At 45.0% G+C, this 21219-nt stretch overlaps 3 protein-coding genes and 1 long non-coding RNA gene across 5 annotated transcripts; 1 reads left to right on the top strand and 3 right to left on the bottom strand.

The window, feature by feature from the left end:
- The first annotated feature begins 1597 nt into the window (after positions 1-1597).
- On the top strand, positions 1598-9139 carry LOC141021176 (uncharacterized). Its single transcript, XR_012181216.1, has 2 exons — positions 1598-1938; positions 8857-9139. It is a non-coding gene; the product is annotated as an uncharacterized lncRNA (long non-coding RNA).
- Positions 9140-9286: 147 nt separating this feature from the next.
- Positions 9287-12690, bottom strand: LOC109755240 (uncharacterized). Of its 2 annotated transcripts, none has more exons than XM_020314137.4 (3): positions 11959-12690; positions 10873-10962; positions 9287-9538 (listed from the first exon to the last, which is right to left on the bottom strand). In XM_020314137.4, the coding sequence occupies exon 1, from the start codon at positions 12487-12489 to the stop codon at positions 11986-11988; it is 504 nt and encodes a 167-aa protein (XP_020169726.1). In that variant the 5' UTR covers positions 12490-12690; the 3' UTR covers positions 9287-9538; positions 10873-10962; positions 11959-11985. The 2 variants fall into 2 exon arrangements, with proteins under 2 accessions (XP_020169726.1, XP_045083271.1); XM_045227336.2 differs by having other exon boundaries at positions 10873-10926.
- Positions 12691-13498: 808 nt separating this feature from the next.
- On the bottom strand, positions 13499-16327 carry LOC109755237 (uncharacterized). Its single transcript, XM_020314135.4, has 6 exons — positions 15829-16327; positions 15114-15228; positions 14763-14968; positions 14659-14686; positions 13885-13993; positions 13499-13785 (listed from the first exon to the last, which is right to left on the bottom strand). Exons 1-6 carry the CDS (start codon positions 16075-16077, stop codon positions 13704-13706), a joined length of 789 nt encoding a protein of 262 aa, XP_020169724.1. The 5' UTR covers positions 16078-16327; the 3' UTR covers positions 13499-13703.
- Positions 16328-19103: 2776 nt separating this feature from the next.
- Positions 19104-20232, bottom strand: LOC109755239 (fatty acid elongase 3-like). The gene has a single exon (XM_020314136.4). It carries the CDS (start codon positions 20129-20131, stop codon positions 19271-19273), a length of 861 nt encoding a protein of 286 aa, XP_020169725.1. The 5' UTR covers positions 20132-20232; the 3' UTR covers positions 19104-19270.
- Between the last annotated feature and the right edge of the window lie 987 nt (positions 20233-21219).

Here is a 21219-nt window from a genome sequence, read left to right as displayed (position 1 = left end):
CGAACTCGCAACACAGAAAGACACGAGATTTATACTGGTTCGGGCCACCGTTGTGGTGTAATACCCTACTTCAGTGTGTGGTGGTGGATTGCCTCTTGGGCTGATGAAGAACAGTACAAGGGGAAGAACATCCTCCTGGGGTTGAGGTGTTCTTGTGCTCGACGAACTTGTGTGGGTGAGATGTCTCTGAAAGAGTTATCCGATCAATGCCCCCAACTGGGGCGGCTAGTTCTACTTATATAGGTCCTGATCCTCTCCCCAAATATTGAGCGGGAAGGGAGCCAACAACGGCGGCCAATTTGAAAGGGGACAGCTAGTACAAGCTATCCTGACAAAAGCGGTCTTCGCCTGCGAAAGGGCTCTGGTGATGACGCCGTCTTGGGTTCCACGGTGACCTCCGTCTTGCTGGCCTGCTGGTCTTGGTCTCGTTGCACAGTTATGAAAACCTTTGCCTGATGCCTCGGTACTCCGCGCCTGCGCTTGCCCCCTTGGCACCAAAGAGGAAACAAGGACGCTGCGCGCGCTGGCGCCCGTCTGGTGTCGATCGTCATGGCTCACGTCACGAGAGCCTCGCGAGGTTTGCCCCGCCTTGATATCTCCGCTCCTCGCGAGGCAGCCTGGAGAGGCCCCTCCTGAGGAGGTCTTGCGTCGTCCGCCTCGCGAGGGTCTTGAATGCCTTGTTGATGAAGATGGGCCGTACAGGCCTGCTAGCACAGCCAGCCGTGGGCCGCAGGCAGGCAAGTCTGGGGACCCCGTTCCCAGAACGCCGACACAAGGCAGGCGGCGAGATGGGCGCGATTCAAGTCAAGCTCTCCGTCAAGGCTCAACATCCGGCCTCCACCGGTGCTGCAGATCTCCCGCATCCCACCGGAGGCGCTGCCATCGGGGGCCGTGCTCCCGAGGGCTCCTTGAAGCTTCAGCAACCTGGCGCATGGGCCTTGCAGGGTGTCCCCGCTCTGCAAACAGGGCGCAGGAGGATCAGGGGTTCCACCCTGGAGCCTCTGCCATGGCCGGGTGACCGCGGGGAGAAACCTCATACTACGGTACAAAAAAATCGATCCAATTCCTGTTCTGATGTTTTTAGCGCTCGATCTCAACTTCATTCAATTGGGGATTCCTAGATTTTTTTGGATGGGGGATTTAGTAACACTAGTGGGTTTGATGCAATTGAAAGGGATGTCCCTTCGTGTAGCCAGTGCGAGACCTCACCTACCCCGAGAGCGCCGCGAATCCTACCTAAGGATGGCAATTTTATCCATGGACATGGATACCCGCGGATACCCGACCCGAATGGATAGGGTTTGGGTACATTTTTATGTCCATGGGCAGCACCCGAACCCGGCCCGATTACTCGTGGATAGGGAATGGACATAATTATGTATCCGTGGATATATCCGAACCCGACACGATGGTATGACATGTGTGGCAAAATTCATGATGATCCCCACTATCCCATCTTCTAATATATTTTTTTATAAAAATAAGAAGTAAATTGCACAGTCCCTCCCGATTCCCACCGTAACTTTACTCCACCACCTCTTCTCATTCTTCGATCTCCTCGTTAAACGACTTGTCATTAAGCTTCATCTTCCTCGCCTTGACTTATCCTCCGGCTGCTCTAGATGCAGTCGTCGGCGCCACCAGCCTTTACCTCTACATATGGTGTAGGCGTGCAGCACTTCAGCATCCAACGCCATTGTCCAGTGGAGCCCAACTCCATATCCCCTCGACCCCCCGTCTCGGATTCTCGCACGGGTACGGCGGCGAGCCCGCGCAAGTCTCTGAACTGGGATGCAGAGCAGCGCGACGCACGAGTACCGCTCCGCGCCGGACTAGGAGCATGGCAGCACGTGAGTGTAGGGAGACGGGCGCATACCAAGAAGTGAATCATGACCTTGCTGAGAAGGTGATGGACACACCGAATAGTCGGCATTCAGGGTAAGTTTTGCTGTTTCCTGAATCCATGTATGTGTGTGTTCCTGTACGTGGGTGTCCAACATGAGCATGTAGCAACTGGAGCAGTAGTAATTTTTCTATGTGTGGTGTTCCTACTCGCTCCCAAAATCCTCTGAGAGTCTCAGGGTAAGTTTTTCTGTGTGGTGTTCCTGCTTGTTCCCTGAATCCGCATGTATGTCTGCAAATTATTTGTTTCAATTTACAGTAGTAAATGGAGAAGTAGTCCAAAAAATCCCCTGAATACCTCTCATGTATGTCTGCAAATTAAGTTTTTTTTCAGGTTATACAGTAATAATTGGAGCAGTAGTAATATTTTTGTTCCATGAATCCCGCTCGTGTATGTCTGCAAATTAAGTATTTCTTGAAGTTTACAGTACTAACTGGAGCGGTAGTAATTTTCGATGAGTCATTCTCATGCATGTCTACAAATTAAGTATTTCTTGTAGTTTACTGTACCAATTAGAAGAGATTTATAGAGTTAGGTAGTTTTCGTTGGTTACCAAATCAACATTTTTCAGATATGGAACATGGCGTGATTTGTAGTTGTGCATGTTAATTAGCAATTAGGTTTTACCACGTTAGTGTATTTCAATCTAGAGAGCTACGAATCATTAAGATTCATTAGAATCTGATTTGTAATCTGGGCAGATCTACATTATTCCCTAAAAGAAGAGATGGCAAAAAATAGTTTCGTAGATTCTCTTTTGTGAGAATTTGAGAGGTTATGTGGCGATCTGCACTTGTACTATGTCATTTTGTGAGAATCTAAGAGCTTATTTGATGTCATGCACTTGTGCTATGTCACTTTGTGAGAATTTGAGAGCTTATGTGAATGTTGTGCTATGTCTTGTGTATACGTGTTGAGAGAACCCGATGGATATCCAAACCCGATGGATATTCATCGGGTTTGGACATGGGCCTAATTTTACGCCCATGGATTTTTTCGTGGATGGGCACATACTATCTTCATGGATTTGGATATGGATTTGATATTGTTCAACCCGAGCCGAACCCGATCCATTGCCATCCTTAATCCTACCTGATGTGCCGATTCCGGTGACATGTTCTAACTCCGATGAACTCGCTTGTGCGAGGGAGGCGGGACTGCGTTCAAACCAACCAGTCTTTGCGTTTGGGCAAAACCCACCCCATCGCCGTTGATCAGGGGATGTGTGGTTGAGAAGAAAGCGGGTACTCGTAAGACGTTTTCTGCTTCGGCAAACGGGTTTGGAGAGGAGGTGGAGAATTTTTTCGGTCAGCTCTGGGTTATCCCTTCCCCAACCCGCAGCCGCCGCCTACATAAACCTAGGCAGCTACCTCCAAACCCTAAATACGCCATCCCCAAATTGTTTTGGGTGAGGAAATATCTGTTCCACTCAAAGAAGTTTTCGGTCCAAGACTGCTTCCCAATTTCGTCTGTTGGTCCATTTGATCCTACCCGTACCATCTTCAAAATCTCCACTGAGGACCCTAGGTTTCCTAGATCGTTCGTTGAAGCTGTTAAGAGCGGGATGGAGAATCGTGGTCAGATGCCGCAGAGAAATCGCCGGCCACCACCGGGGAAGAAGCCCAATCCTCAGGAGGGGAAGTCTGTTACCGCTGCTGTGGGCGCTGCCGGGAAACCAGGTCAGCAGGGGGCAATCAAGCCAAATCAGGGGAACCAAGCCCAAGTTGTCCCTCCGGCTGTCGCTGCCCCACCACCTCTCCCACCACCCCAGTGGTACAGCCTCTTGATCCAAAATACAAAGATATGATCTGCTTCAATTGCAGTTGGCCTGGTCACTATGTGGGGAATTGTGTGGAGCCAAAAAAGTGTTTTATTTGCGCTGGGAACCATAATGTTAACAACTGCGCTGCTTGGGCAAAGCCACAACCTGCTGCCACTTATTTTGGTAGTGCTGCTTCTGGACTGGGGTTTTATCACATTGAAGTCCCTGTGGCAGCCGAATCTAGTTGGCTAAATTACAAAAATTGTGCTGTTCTTAAGGTGGTCAAGGGAGAGGTTTCTACCTCTGAGCTGCTAACACAACTGAATGGAATCTTCTGTAAGAACAAGGAATGGCCATGGCAAATCAGAGAGCTGGAAAACAAGAAATTCCTATTAAGGTTCCCACCTTGGAAGAATGTGGATGACCTGATTGAATTCCCTCCTTTTGAGCTGCCTATTTCTGGAGTTTCTGTTAAGATCTGTGAATGGGAAGGTATGCTGGATGAGTTTGGGGCACTTACTGAAGCTTGGGTGCAGATTGATGGTATCCCACCTAAGTGGTGTGCATGGAAAGTATTTTCCCAGATTACTGCTTGCTTTGGTATCCTTGTGGATGTGGACTGGAATGGTATTTTCAAGAGCTTTTATGAAAAAATTCGAGTTAAAGTTGCCTGCAGAGATCCAAGGAAAATTCCTTTTGAGAGATTGGTGGAGATGAAAAAGAAACTTTACCTGCTGTTTTTTACAGTAGAAGGGTTTGAGCAGATTGATGAGGACAATGATGGAGGTGATGATGATCCAGGTCTGGACAATCTTGAAGGAAATGATGAGAATAACAGTAAGGATGCTGAGGATAAAGAGGGCATGGAAGAAGATGATGATGAGGCAATTGATGAATTGGACAAGGCCAATTTTCCTACCAAGACTGATAACCCAACTAGCTCGAACAAAACCATATCTCAAGTGACTGCTTCTGCAATGGAAGTCCATCCAGCCAACACAATTAATGCAATGCAAGTAATGATCTCTGGTGACTTCAAAACCTTGACACCAGTGAAAGTTAACGGAGATGAAATTGAACCAAGTTCAAGGTTTGAAAAAACTGATGCTCTGTCAGTCCATCTGGACTACTGTTCCGAACAACTTAGCAAGTTTGAGATGGAGGAATCTGATGTGGAGGAGGATAACATTAATATGGAAATGTAATGTTTACCAGAAGATCTGACTCTGGCAATGAATTCAGTCAAAAGATCACTACTTGATTCTCTGGAAAGAGCAGACACTATGGTCAAGAAAAAAATCAACATCAAAAACTCACCTACCTGGGGCCCAGTGCTTGCTGATAAACCAAGGACCAGAACTCATGGGAATATTAAGATCATGGACAAGGCAGCTGCATACATGATGATGAAGAATTTGGAAATACCAGCCACATTCAAAGGTAAATCATTTGCTTCTCATACTTCTAAAGTTGATTTATGCATTGGTAACAATGAGGAAGAACAAAAGAATATTATTCTTGACCTTATTAACAATGAGAAACTTATATGCTTGCAATTTGCTGATGAAAATCCAGAGATTGTTCTCCCTGATAATTTAGATTTGGTAGAAGTGAATGACTTTAACCCTGTTTTTGGGCAAAAGGATACACCAGATACTGAACCAGTTGGCACTGCTGGTTCAGTTGTGGAATGTCCTACCTTGAACACCAAGAAAAAGCCTTGTGGCTTATCCCATCCTTTTAAATTTAAATGATAGGAGCTTTCTGGAACATTTGCGGTTTACGTCAACCTGGTAAAATTCAGTGCCTAGGAGATTTTATTTGTAGTAATCAGGTATATGTTTCTCTGAAACCAAAAAAGAGATCATTGATGCTCATATCCTCAATAGTATTTTTGGTAGAATAGCATTTGACTGGCATTATCTCCCTGCTATCAACGCAGCTGGTGGGATCCTTGTGGGTCTCAAAAGTGATTTGTTCGAAGTGATTGGGTTTGTTAATAAGAAGTTTTGCATTGTTGCAACTCTGAAAAATAAATCAGATGGTTTTGTTTGGCATCTTTTTGCTATATATGGTACTTCTTATAATGAGCTTAAGCTTGAATTCTTTGCTGAATTACATGAGGTCATGGATGGGCTCACTTATCCAGTTCTGCTGGGGGGATTTTAATCTTGTTAGGTCCATGGCTGACAAGAACAATGGTATTATTAACAACCAGTTTACGTACCTCTTCAATGACTGGATTAATAAATGGTGTTTTATGGAAATCAATGTTGCTAATAGGAAATTTACTTGGACTAATAATCAAGATAATCCCATTTTTGCAACTATAGATAGGATTTTTGTTTCTCTGAACTGGGATGCCCACTTCCCTTTGTCAGTGGTTACTGTGCTCCCTCAGGTGGGGAGTGATCATACACCATTGCTTTTGGACACAGGGGCTTGGAGGGTTACCTCCCCGAGGATTTTTCGCTTTGAAAAATGGTGGCTTGACCACCCTGATTTTAAAAAAATGGTGATTGATACTTGGAACACCTCGGTCCCTGGTAAAACAGCTATGGATATTTGGATGAATAAAAGTAAACTTTTTAGAAAGAAAGCTAGAGGTTGGAGTATTAACATTGAGGCGGATACTAAGAAAAAGAAGAGAGAGCTTTTGCTCGAATTTGATATTCTGGACGTATTCTCTGAGAGGAACCAGATTGATGATGAAGATAAAATTAGGATGGAAGAAATTAGGAAAGAACTCGCTCTGATCTAGAGCAAAGAGGAAACTGCCTTGTGGCAACGCTCCAGAGATCGTCGAATTATTGACGGGGATAAGAATAATGCATATTTTCATGCAATGGCCAACCACAGACACAGAAAAAACCATTTATCCGAGCTGGTTGGGGATAATGGCCCAGTTTATACTACTCAGGAAATGCTGGGGTGGCTACTTCTTATTATAAAATTTTGTTCTGTTTTGAGAACAAACATAATATCTGTCTTGGCCCTTCCTTTTGGGAGGAAGATGAATTAGTTACTCAGGAAGAAAATGACCACTTACAAAAGAGCTTTTCCGAGGAGGAAATTAAGGAGGCAATCTTAGGCTCTTATGCCCATGGTGCCCCTGGCCCTGATGGGTTATCCTTCTTGTTCTACCAAACTTTTTGGGAAGTTATTAAAACAGATTTCATGGCCCTAGTTAGAGACTTTGAAGAGGGGAAGCTGGACTTACAGCGTTTAAATTTTGCTCTGATTGTTCTCATTCCTAAAGAGGCAGATGCCAGAGAGATAAAGAAGTTTCGTCCTATTAGTTTGAGTAATTGTGGGATAAAAATCTTCTCCAAAGCCATGACAAATAGGGTCTCCCCTGTGGGACGCAGGTTGATCTCGTCTAACCAAATTGCTTTCATTAAAGGGAGGTATATCTTAGAGAGCGTGGTTATGGCCCATGAAGTGATTCATGAAATTAAAAAAACAGTCTCTCAAGGTCTGGTTCTCAAATTAGATTACGAGAAGGCATATGATAGGGTTAGCTGGGAATTCTTGTTTGATATGCTTCATTCGAGAGGGTTCGGTCCTAAGTGGATTGCTTGGATTAAGAGCACGCTAGTTAATAGCACTTTTAGTGTGAGGATTAATGACACCACTGAGGGAAAGGTCTCAAACAAGGGGACCCGCACTCTCCCCTGCTGTTTAACCTTGTTGCTGATGTTTTTACAAAGATGCTCAAGAAAGCTACTTCTCAAAATCTAATTTCTAGGCTTCTATCCCATGTGATCCCTGGAGGTGTGGTTAGTCTGCAATATGCAGATGACACCATACTCTTCTTGGAAAAATCTACTCAGAAAGCAAGGAATTTTAAATGGCTTTTGTCATGTTTTGAAAACTTATCTGGTATGAAAATCAACTTCCACAAAAGTGATCTCATGACTATAAATGTAGATGATACAGTTGCCAGTGAATTTTCTCAAATTTTCTGTTGTAAAAAAGGATCTTTTCCTATTAAGTATTTGGGAGTGCCTCTGCACTATGATAAATTAAAAAGAGAGGATCTCCAACCTATCATTGATAGAATCATTAAAGGGGTCTCTGGCTGGCTGGGGAGATATCTTACTTATAAAGGAAAAATTATTTTGCTGTGTGCTTGTGTTATTAGCATTCCTGCTTACTTGATGTCTGTGATCAAATTTCCTAAGTGGGCAATCAATGCCATTAACTCACAAATGGCTCGCTTCTTTTGGGGAAATGTGGGTGATCAACACAAATACCACCTGGCTAATTGGGGCTTAATTACCAGGAGGAAGGAGTTTGGAGGTTTGGGGGTACCCAATATTAAGGAATATAATATGGCATTGTTAGCTTCTTGGGGTAAAAGATTTTTTAATAACCCTGACTCTGATTGGTCTAAACTTCTCCTCTATAAATATAGAGTTAATTCCCCAAATCTCCTCTGGGCTAAAAGTGAAGGGGGCTCTACCTTTTGGAAGAGCATTACTTGGGCAATGGCAGCTGCAAAGACATTTTATAGATGGAAGCTGGGTGATGGAAAACTCATTAGTTTTTGGCATGATGTGTGGGTGGGGGATTGTTCCCTTAAAGTGCAGTTCTGGGACTTGTTTTGTATTTGTAACCAGGTTGATAGTAATGTAGCCCAAGTCTGGGATGGGAATGATCTGAAATTAACTTTTAGGAGATGTGTTGACATGCTGGGGATGAATCGTTGGGATCAACTTGTCTGTTTGATCAAACAGAGCCCTCCATCAGATGAAGTGGAACCCCCATTTGGGGGCTAGAACCTAGTGGGACTTTCTCAGTTAAATCTTTTTACAAACAGATCAATTTTGGTGGGATAGCTTCTAGTGTTAGTATAAAGATGTGGAAAATCCTATGTCCACAGAACATTCATATCTTCCTATGGCTTTGTATTCATAATAAAATACTTACTAGAGATAATCTTGCAAAGAGAAGGGAAGTGGAAGATCCTTCCTGTTTATTTTGCTCTGAACCTGAAACTGTTCAACATCTGCTGTTTGACTGTGTGGTGGCCCAGCAAGTTTGGAACCTTGTTGCAGAAATTTTTAATATTGATAGCATATCTTGTTTTGAAAAAGTTATGGCCTTCTAGCATATGCATAAAGAAAAAACTGTTTTGAATCTGACAACTGCTACCTTGTGGAGACTGAGAAATGAATTTTGTTTTCAGGGAGCAGTGCCGCTGGCGTCGGCCTTGCCAAATCCGAGCTCATCGGCGGAGTATATGGTGAGCCCATCATTCGTGCGCCGCCGCCGCCGCTTCTCCTTCCAGCGACTGCGGAACCATGCTTCCAGCTTACACACTACGTAACCATGCTTCCAGTTTGAGATGTAACTTGCAATGTAGAAAATCTCTTGAACTGGGGCCGAGAGGCACCTTGAATTTGCACATTCATAAGGACAAGTTCTTTTTGGCAATGAAGAGAAAAAAACATTGGTTGCTCTTGACAAAAGGCTTAGGTTTGTCCACAAGCATGTAGTACCTAAAAGGGGATTCTTGTTTCATTGACATTTTGCCAACGCAACGCTATGAAACACTCTTGATGGTAATAATATTGATATACCAGATCATAAGTATTTTATAGGGCCCAATAGGCATATCAAGACGAGATCAACCCAACTTCAGTATAAGTATATAATGTAAGCAAGTTCTTGATGCTCTGGCAAATATACCAGATCAAATTCTATAAGTACCAGCAATCACAACAACCTTAACAAAAACAACTGATATAGCTACTTTGGGAACGGAAACAGCCATACAGGAACCATCACTACAGATACACACACTGATCTTCTGCAGCTCTGTATGGTTTCCAAACAAAACCATCAGCCCGGTGATGTGAAGATATAAGCTGCAAAAGAAGTTAGAAATGTAATTTTTAGATATTAGTTGATGTATTAAGCATGGTGAATGTAATCTGTTCACGTCAAAATAATATATTTATTTCTTGTACCAATTCTCATCGTATCATCATATTATTCCATAACTGTTTTAATCGGCGTACTTATATCTATTAGGGCATCAATTTCCCCATTTTTTAAATATATTTTCATTGCCTATGAGTATTCTTAATTTCAAAAATGAAGGGTAAAGGAGTAACCTGAGGTCCCTAACATTGAAGATGACACTTACACCTAGTGCCATCTGTACATTTTGTTGAAGCATTCAGGCATTAGATTGTGTAGCGCTGGGAGCAGATGTAAACAACAAATGGCTACCAATAACATCGAATATGCAAACATGTGATTGCTAGCGAGAATAGTGCCTGCATGCTTTATATTTCAGTTTACTGTCCATGTATTCTCCCTCAACCCCCTCTTCCGATATCCACTTTCCTCACGAGCATAGTGAGACAAGCAGAAATGAACCAATAGGGATGGGATGCATAGGGACATCTTCTACATCATGCTCCCTTGGGAGCATATCATCAGGCACTTGGATGACCCGATGGTCTTGCCCAACTCCAAGTCCGAGACAATGAATTGGCGTATGTCTAGCTTAGGAAGGCATGCTCATCACAGCAGCGCTTGCCAATGACCAGTTTCAGTGGTAGAACGTTCACTATCAGTGGTTCTCCTTTGTTTTTGACACATGCTGCCACAGATGCCCTCTCCCTTGATCCATGTATGGCACTTGTCAATCAATGGCATACTGTAATCTGGCCTATTGGGATGTCATATGGCAGGGTTCAAAATAAGTGGCAAAACACTGGAGGTACCTTTAATTTGCACATTCATAAGGACAACAAGTTCTTCTGGTAATTAAAGTCAGAAAAAAACACTGGCCCCTCTTGAGAAAAGGGTTGGGTCTGTCCACAAACATGCAGCATTAAAAAGGGGCATTATTGTTTCAGTCAGGGATTTGGATAATGTGTTGAAACACTCTTGATGGTAAAATATTGGTTAACAGAACATATGTATTTTAGCTAGGGCTCAGTAGGCGTAGGTAGTGAGGAGTGAGTTACCAATTCACAACAGTTATGACAGCAACTAGGCAGCCTGACAAAACAAATACTCCCATATTAAGTGTCGCTCAAATGGATGTATCTAGCACTGAAATGCGTCGATACATCCATTTGAGCGACACTTAATATGGGACAGAGGGAGTAGATTTTTGTTCAACTACAGGAGCAGAGCTCCCAGTTTAATTTCTCAATGAAACTGAAACATGGAGTTCCGAAAGTACCAGTGCAGCAGCTGCTTTGCCCCTTGGCGCTCTCTGTCGCAGCAAACCTGCTCTCTGAAGTCCAACCCAGCACGACAACCGGTGAGCCATCTGCGCAATCAGACTTACTTGGATCATACAGAAAGATATTTCTAAAACAAGTGGCATTCCTGTTTTTCCATAAGGCCCAAAGCAGCGCCATGATCCCTACCTGCCACTAAGTTCCACATCTTACCATCGAAACACATTACCCACCTACGGAGCTAAAGAACTGTGGATCTAGTTGTGTCAATCTTCAAAGCATAATTAAACAATATATCTAACCGACAACCGTACTAGTACAATGTCAGAAAAAGGTGATCTAGGGTCACCTCTTCACTACAGACCATACACATCTTACCTTTCTTAATAGACTGTCCTCAGTTGAAAACTTGAAATGCTATATAAGAACAAGCCAAATAAAAACTCCGATTTTTAAAAGCACTTCAACAAGCCATAGTTTTTTATATGGACATCTTACCTTGGCTAATTTCAGGGCTAATCCATCTACACCTATCCTCCTCCTTCGACAGACCCACATCCTTAAATTGAACTTGTGCTAGATTAGCCTGCCTAACATATTTTCTATAAGAATTAAACTCTGCAACAGTTCCTTCTCATTTTCCAACTTCCATGTCCATTTACTTAACAAAACAACATTCTTAACCTCAAGATCCACTACTTCAGTTGACTAAATGGTGTTTCTGTCTCCCCTGATCATCATGCTATAACAATTTCTTCCTAAAAATATGTATTCTCTTACAAGGCCCTTTAGGCAACTCAAACATTAACATCATATAAAAACCTCCAATGCTCATGCAATACCTCAACAAGATCAATTTCCCCCCATCAGACAGAATTTTACTTTAAACAGCCAAGATTTTTTTCTTAACAAAATGCTGAAACAACCAACTGGTTGATCTATAAAGATATAAGATGTAATAATCTTGAGCTCTTGTAAAACTGACAATATCAGAGAACCACTGCGATCACACGTCTAAGCACATAGTTATCGAATCAACCAAGCATTACAACAAACACCACTGCTACGTAACCCGATTACATCACCTCAGGCACGGAGGACCCCTGAAGGGGTCAGAAGCAGCAGTCGCAGTCGAAGGGGCAGAGGGCGGTGCCGCCGGCGTCAGCCTTGCCAAACCCGAGCTCGTCGGCGGAGTAGATGGTGAGCCCGTCATTGGTGCGCCGCCGCGGCCGCTTCTCCTCAACCTCATCATCTTGGCCAGGCTCCCAGCCATTACCTCTGGTCTCCTTCTTGCTCTTCTTCTTGCTAGACCCCTCGGCCTTGCCCTTCTTGGGCTTCTTGGACCCCTCCTCCTCCTCCTCCTCCTCCTGCAGCTTGCGCTTCTTGTCGGACTTGGTGGCCTCGAAGATCTCGTCAATCTCGTTGCTCTCCTTCTGCTTCTTCGTCTTCTTGGCAGAGACCTCCTTGCCCTCCTTCTGCTCCTTCGGCTTCGGCTTCTTGGCTGCCGCCACCGCCGTCTCTCGCTCCTCGACGGGTTTCGGAGGTTTGGGCTTCTTGGCGTCGATAGAGGGGTTGGGGGCGGAGAGCTTCTTCTTCTTTTGGGACTTGGTGGCCATTGGAGGATGTGGAGTGGGGTATTCGATGCCTCTGCCGCCGCAGAGGAGATTAAAGGCCGGAGCTGATGAGGTTCTTGGGGGTGGCGGCGCGGGGACAAGGGTTTGGGTAAACGGCGAGCGGATACAGGAGAGACAGGGGAAGAAGAAGGTGGGTCGACCAAGACCTCAGGCTTTGCGTCGGGTTGGCCCGATCGGCCCAACCCAGGAACGTTGTTCACACATCGCCTTAATAAGGCCCGTTTGGAAGCGAGATTAATGACCCCTCAAAAAAGGAAGCCAGATTAATTTTCACCTCAACTAAAAAAAAGATTATTTTTAACACATTTTTTTTAATTTTCACCTGCTAGCAAAGTGTGCCCGTGCTCTTTCTCAAAAAAAGAAAAAAACAACGGGCCCTTACCACTTTTTTTCCAAAAGGGCCGAAACCTAAACACATTCATACAGAAGGATAAAATTACATTAAAATATTTGAAGGTGCCAAAGTCGTGTTCTTTGGCGTGCCATGTGCATAGCTCAAAGTGCCCGTGCTTCCTCCCCAAAAGGAAGGCAAAACTGTCCGTGTCTTGCAACCAATTCAAAATGGACTGATACATATTCACAAACTTGAAAAAAAGTTTGGTCATATATCAAAAAGGATATCCGAAGTGTGTTAAGATGAGGTGAGAAGGGATGTGGCTGGTCCAAAGAGAGGATCTTTTTTGCATATAGGAGTGGCTGAGACCTTTTTGCAAACATGCCACACACCATATCACCATTCGTGCAGGAACTAATGCCGGTTTCACATTCAATTTTCAGTGTAAAATTCGGCAAAGATTCATAAGAAGTATGAAACTACTAGTACAATTCACATGAAGCATCTGAAGTATTTGAAATTTCATGTCAGGTGGCCATACAGTGAACAGCTAAGAGAAAGCAGTTCCCAGGAAAGCCAAATCAGTCCAGGAACACTCCGGCATACAACAAACGTGCCGAGTAGAGCCCCCTATATCACTCCAGAGACTTTGAGACATGACAAGCAGATAGTTGCCCCCATTATTCATACACGATGAGAGAAATCGTTATCATTTCAGAAGTTACAGCACATCTGACCAACGAATAGTTCTCAGATAAATCATATCACACAACACATATGTACAGTTGACACGATGAGTTTGTATTTACAACTTGCTGACCGTTGCGTGTGATCATGATGCCACTATTCGGCACTTGGCACCTCACAATGCCTTCATGATAAATTTGGTGGAGACGACAGCTCCTTTGGCTGCCATCTTCAGGACAGCACGACTCCTGTACAGCCTGCATCCAACCGCAAAATAACAATCAGAAATGACTCTGTTTTCGCTTGTAAGTAAGTTGTAACACCGACATACAAATTTCACAGGATGAGAGCTTTACCCTGCTATTGTGATCCCCCAAGTTGCCAGTATGTAAATCACCTTTCCAGCCTCCCAGAAACTTATCCATTTCTTCCGGTCTGTCATGCTGCTCAATGCCGATGCAACAGCTGCTTACAAATTAGAAGTTAGAATCTATATCAAATCAAACAAAAATACAAGTCAAATGTGCACTAATGTATAATTAAGCTTATGTCAGAGAAACATTCGCTCCACTCTGAAATAAAGAATGCCGGAGAACAAGGGCAGAATAAACTATCATCCAACCTCAATCGAAGTAAGGAATACTTCAAATAATGGCTAACCAGTCCAAGTCTCTAAGATAGGACCACATGTGATAGTTGGTCATCTCTATGATGCGCTGACCGGAGAGATCCTCCGGAAATTTAGAAGATAATACATGCAACAATTGTAGTATAATAGCAAATTGCATACACCCGTCTTCATGACATAGCAGTGAGTTGTTAATTTCCACAATGTCGCAAGTTACATGTGGAAAAAAAGGACCATTGAGCGTTGAACGCACTGGGTCTCCATTGTGAACTTGAGAAACTACAGCCTATCTTAGAAATTCTGGCTTGTTTTTCTGTCAGCATGCATTTCTCCATTGTGGTGAACTTTCTCATGATAGCGCTAATTAGATAGACCTAATTAACCAACCCATGTGTTTGTATCACTGTTTTAAAGCAATGATTTCAGAAACAAAAGTACAAAACAACATTTAGAAAATAACAAATTTTAACTTTAAGGGCAGAAGCATGGAGGATAGTCATACCTTTTTGCAGCTCTTTCGATGATAATGACTGGAGAAAAAACAACAAACAGTTAGATGATGAAGCAGTGCCGAAGAGGATGTATCAACTCTTGGAAATAAAATACCTTGGACTTTGGATCTTCAAGAATGCACCTAGCAACAAAGGTAGCAATAGCATCGACGATGTCATCTTCATTAACCATCACATAATTTTCGTCATCAATTCCACTAATTTCCTCCAAATTGCCCCCAGCAGTGTCACAGGAAACCAAGAGCCATGACCCAGTCTTCCCCTCATCTTTAGTGTAAGGAATATCTCCAATATCCACCTCTGATTTGATTCAAATAGAAAACAGAAAGATGTTAAATTCATTAATAATTGCAGAATATAAAAGAATGAAGTAATAAACAGTTGCTATAATGCTATGAAAGCATAGTTCAGCAACAAACTTCAGAAGGTTTTAGCAAGGATGAACCTGTCACACCGCCAATAGATAGTTTGGTATGTTGATGCAGCGGCTCGTCTCGTACTTTCTCAAGATGAGCAAGGAAGCCAGCATTGTTGACTGATGCTACAAGACGATTATGCAACTGCACCGCAAAATCACATCGCCAAAAGATGTCAGTCGGCATGAAGAACCGTTTAATTATAAGCTGAATAACATGTCACTGCAGCATAATTAATCCATAAATTTATACTATTGATCTTGAGTTCATATCATGGAGATATTAAACGATTAGCTCTTGTCACACTTAAACTTAATCTATCCCAACACCATCTTTAATAACATGGAGCAGGATGCTTAGAAGTAACTTCACTGCACGGATATGGCTCAAAGCCGCACACAACTACGATGCTGTATCTCATTGTGATGCTGAATCATGCCGAATCGCAGACATATATGTGTTGTTTCTAACAACGAAACTAGGGTGCTACTACCTCCGTTCCAAAATGTTTGAAGTTCTGGGTTTGTCCTAAGTCAAGCTTATATAGGTTTGATCAACTTTAGAGAAATATCTACGGCATCAAATATATAGTATGAAAATATATGTTATGAAGAATCTAGTGAAGCTGATTTCTCATTGTAATCAGATAAACAAGTGTCTGTAACAATTAATCATGCAGCATCGTGGCGAAAATAGGTAAAAACAATCTTCGAGGACGTCAAAGCGGTGGTGCGAGGGGCTCACGTCGGGAGGGCACTCCTGGGAAACAAAGGGCGCGCCCTGAAGCTCGCGAAGGAGGGCGAGGTCGTCCGCGAGGCGGGCGCGGAGGACGGCGTTCTCCGCCCGCAGCCGCGCGGCCTCCTCCCCGTCGGCGGCCAGCGCCGTGGCGCCGTCGTGGTCCGGAGCGTGGCCGGAGCGGTGCTCGTAGGCGTAGCGCGCGACCTCGGCGATCTCGACGAGGGTGTGCGCGACCTTGGGGATCTGGTGCGCCATCACCGCCTCGGTCGATCGATCGATCGGTGGCTCGGCTGGTGGTGGCCTGGTCTCCCCGGCGGTGGCGCGACGATGAGGGCCGGGGAGGCGCAGTCGGCGGGACGGCGGCGAAGCAAACCCTATCCACGCACGCGACCTCGGAAGTGGACGGCGTGCTCGATTGGGGGGTTGGGTTGGTGCCGTGCTTCCAAACCAGGAGTAGAACGAAATTGAGGGATTGAAGTCACGTTCAGGTGGGCCCCACTGATAATCACCCGATAAACTCGTTGACCCCGTCGTGCCTTCGGAGCATCTCCAATAGCAGACTCCAAAACCTATGTGAAATCTCTAATAGCAGACTTCCAAAACCTATGTAAAAACTTATTTTTTGGGGGGCAATACATTTAAAATTGCATGGGAAATCAAAAAAAATCTGCATGAGAATGAATTTTTTTTTGCTACCCAGAACAATATTTAGGTCCTCCTTAACACGCCATCAAAAATCCAAAAGCGGTGGCGCCAAGCTTAATCACCGTCGTATGGACGCGCTGCCCCATCCCACCTTCGCGCCGGCTGATTCTGGCCCCCGGCCACCCCGAGCCCCAATGCCTTATCCCATCCCTCGGCATCATTCGACGCAGCCATTGTGAACCCTGCCGAGCTCGCCACATTGTCGCCCCATCCCGACACTTCCAAGCGTTCCTCAGTTGTCACCGCGCCCGCGCCGCCCCAAGATGGTCGTTGACACCAGCCGAGTTCGAGTATGAGCAGCCGAGTTGGTTTTAAGATCCCAGTCTCCGGCTCCTCCTGACTAACCGGCTTCTCAGTCATCCATTAGCTGGTAATTCAGCCATTGGTCATCTTCCATACAGAGACCTTTGGCCGAAGTGGGAGAAAGAGAGCAGAGCTCGGGAGTTAACTCCTGCTTATCACGCCTCAACTCTCGATGGAGGAGGTGCGGTCCGCTAACAAGAGATTCAGGCGTGGAAACCACGCCGTGAAGGTTTTGATTGTTAACCGATGCTTCCATCGATCCCTTTTGATCACACAACGGGCCTCTCAATGAAAGCACCAATGTCTGTACTAAAATGGGTTGATCTCGAGTCGGGGGATCTCGGATCGGTGGGTAACATGAGACGAAGGAGGCAGTGTTTACCCAGGTTCGGTCTCTCTCGAAGAGGTAAAACCCTACGTCCTGCTTTGATTATATTGATGATGAAGCATCGAGTGCAAGCTTGATCTACGTCAAGATCGTATGGTGTGTTCTAACCCTAAGGCAGATGATTGTGATTGTGTCTCTACGGACTAAACCCCACGATTTATATAGGCACCAGGGTAGATAGGGTTATATATGGTCGGTTGCCAACTAGGAATAAACACGCCGATGATTGAAGTTGTCCTTGGATTACACGTCAATACTTCAGCAGTGTCTGTCTTGATCACGCCTGGGTTCGAGGCTTCCAGAGTCCTTCCTTGTGAGACCGGTGGGCCATAATCTCGACCCATGAACTGTGGGTCAACTAGGTTGTTACCCCTTAGTCCAGGACACCGTCAGTGAACAAGCTGGAATCAACCATAAAATTATGTATATCACATAGAAAACAAGCCTGGAAGCAGGCAATTAGCGAACGGAGAATCCTCTCACGCGGGGTTTAGCCAAGACATCAGACGTCCATCTTTACCCTAATCCGACGATGTATGACTAGTCTGATGGATGCATCCTATTAGTAGTCGGATGCCTAACGGTGTCTATTTATGAACCACATGGAAGTAAGCAATGATCACCCGGGTCTCCAACTTATGCCCCTGTAGCTCACACTTAACATTCATTATTGATTAGTACGTTTTGTACAGAGGGAAGGAAAGACATTGAAGAATTCGACAATGTGGACCACATGGAGGCGAGGAGGATAATGTTGATAATGTGTGAGATGTCAGTGATATTTATTATGTTGATCGACCTATGCTACACAAATGGTATTTGGATACTCCTATAAGTTCCTTTCCATGTGTCCTCTCTCTTCTCTTAGCACGCTTCTATGCTTCTTCCGTTGGGAGTCCATAGTCCTACTTCATCCATCCCAAAGAGCACAAAAGGAAAACAAGATTGACCGAGAAGGATTGAGATGCATAGGGAAACACGATCTAATTGTAAGATACCACCTCTGGTTTCCTACACGCGGTTGCTCTACACATTCCTACTTATCAACATAAGTTTAATGTGGTTAGTTGTCTTGGTAACAAAAGATATCAGGGCGGCCGAGTCTCACATGCTCCACTCACCAGTGTTTTGCATCTCAAGAGTTATGGGGATCGTGTGACACACTAGGGCATAGAACCATGTGGGAACCGCTGACTGTCTACTAAGTATGTCAAACAACCATGGAGCAGATGATCGCATCCTGGCCAAGAGAATCACGCGGCGCTCATAGTAGGAACTAGAGTCCGTGAGAGTTTGGTCGTTCTCTTGGATAATAAAGTGTTGGTGCTCCTGCTTAGGTTCCTGACCCCCATGAGGCCATGAGGATGTGCAAAGAACGTCTTGATACAGCTAGCAACACTGGACTTAACAATTGCAATGATTGTAGGCGAAACCATTTGGACATGACCAACTTTCCTGTATTAACTTAAGATTCAGATGGGACTAGTATAGGTTGTCTAGATAATTGTATGTGCGTTGCATTTGCACACGGGGGCACCTATATTTTGTAAGCAATCACCGTCATTACCAGTAGTTTTAATAATGTTATAATGCAATTCCATACCAGCATTGACAATTGAATCGGTACTTATTGACATAGGAAAGAAAATACAGTTCATGAATATGTACTATGTAGGCTCGGTTTGGTTCAACTTAGTACACATGAATATGCAATATCATTGTCCAATTAATTAATCTTGGTCCGAAGAAAGAAAATTCCATACAAAAGAAGAAGATAAAAATTAAGTCTTGACAGAACCTACTGCCATCGCTGAATCTACATTGGCATTCAGACTGAAGCAAAGATTAGGAACTCGCAGAAGTTTTTTCACGGAAGGAAAGCAGAGGAATCAATCAAAGATGCTATTGCCATTCGACTGCTGCCTGAACATCTTGATGATTTAGTAAATTTCAAAAACTAGAATTGTCAAAAATGGAAGGCCAATGCATTTCACCACAAATCAAACAGGCCTGGAGAAATCTGTGTAATCTAAAAAGAAGTCCCCTTGTACGTCACTCTGATTTCCCCCCATTGCCATTGCCATTGCCATTGTTGATGTTGGTCTTGTTGGCCTTGGCCTTGGCGGCGTAGGCGGCGCCGTGGAAGTCGAGGAAGAGCGCGAGCAGGGAGGCGTTGAAGACGGCGTTGAACGCCCACCCGGCCATCCCCTCGCACCCGCCGGCGGCGAAGTGGAACCAGAGCATGACGACGGAGGCGGCGAAGCTGAAGAGGAACTGCAGGATCTGCAGCTCGGTGACGGCGCGCTTCCAGCGCGGCGGCCAGCGGAGGCCCAGGGTGCAGCAGAGGTAGTAGGCGTACATGACGACGTGCACGGCGGCGTTGGTGACGAGCGCGACGGGCATGAGCGACTGGCGCGTGGCGAGCCAGAGGTAGCACATGGCGATGACGAGGGCGTGGTGGTAGACGTGGAGCAGGGTGAGCGGGCGGCGGGCGAGGAGGATGAGCAGCGTGTCGCCGAGCTCGTACATCTTGGAGAGGTAGAAGACGTGCGCCCAGAAGAAGACCGGGCCCGACGCCTCCGTGGCGCCGCCCGGGGGGAAGCAGAAGGCCCAGCGCGGCGAGGGCGCCGTGGCCGCGGCGGAGAGCACGCAGCCGGCGGCCATCGCGGCGGAGAGGGCGAGGAGGACGCAGTTGTGCAGCGCGGAGACGGCGCGGAGGGCGCGCGGCGGGAGGGACGGCAGGGGCAGGATGCGGCGGTGGAGGAGGAGCACCGTGGCGAGGTAGGCGCAGATGACGGCGGCGGGGAAGGACGGCGACGCCGCGAGCGTGGTGCCCGGGCGCCAGTGGAAGGAGGCGACGGCGGGGTGCTCGACCAGGAGCCACCGGACGTGGCGCAGCAGCGCGGCCGCCATTGGGGTGAGCTCGCTCCAACCGACGGCGCCGGCGAATTGACCTGCCTCGTGTGGCGCTGTGGGTGACACGTAGGGCAAAATGATAAGAAATTCCCACCTACCGCAGGGCCTAAAATGGGCTTCGCCGCGCGTGCATATAGTAGATCGGCAGACGTCAACAAGATGGGCCGCCTTGACTTGTATAGTACTATCTTTTTTTTTTCAATTTTGCTAAAGCACATCTAGATGTGCCATAAGTTTTGCGCATCTAAGGCCTATATCATTGACCTTACGCGGAGATTTGTGTGGATATTTTTTTCCTGTTCTTCATTTTCTTTTTAGGCTTGATGAAGTCATTTAGATGTGCAATTCACATCTAATTGTGCCCTAGACACACCCTATTTTTATATGAAATATATTTCTTCCCCAAATAAATCCATTTCTGTTTTTTTTTCTGTTATTTGCAGTATTTTTTACTATTGGTAAACTTTCTTTTTTATTTATGGTATCGGAGTGCTCACCAACAAGATCCATAAGACACCGAAACTTGATGGAAGCAGTTGTTTTAATCCCGAGCTCATGTGAGCTCGGGTGAACAGTAAAATAAAAAAAAGGAAAAATAATTAAAATAATTCTTTTTTTGTGAAACATTGACAAAATGTTTGTTAGCTTGTAAAATATCATCACCATACGATATTCGTGGAAATTATGGAAAAAAACAAAATCGATGCTCTAAAATGTTATTTTCAAAAGAATTTTGGAGCATCGATTTTTTTTTGCCACATTTTCCACGAATGTCATTTCACGATGAAATTTTGCAAGCTATGGAAAATTTGTCAATGTTTCATAGAAAAAATTCAGTTTTTTTTTGTGATTTTACTATTCACTCGAGCTTACATGAGCTCTGGATTAGAACAACACTTTCAAAACTTAATGAGCTTCTCCCTGAACCAAGTTAGATATGGGCCTTAATTTTACGAGATCCAGAAGTGCCGCTGTCTCTATAGTATTAGAGAAGTCAAAAGAGCAATGTGGACGTTGACAAGGAACAAGATTTTGTAATTCCTCCAAGTGGTGCTACGACCTGTATAACTAAAGGCCGCTCCGGC

The sequence above is a fragment of the Aegilops tauschii genome, chromosome 4 (genome assembly GCF_002575655.3).
Source record: "Aegilops tauschii subsp. strangulata cultivar AL8/78 chromosome 4, Aet v6.0, whole genome shotgun sequence".
In the NCBI taxonomy this organism is placed as follows: Eukaryota; Viridiplantae; Streptophyta; class Magnoliopsida; order Poales; family Poaceae; genus Aegilops; species Aegilops tauschii.
Note: the sequence above shows the minus strand (reverse complement) of the source record. Positions and strands in the feature narration are given on the sequence as shown.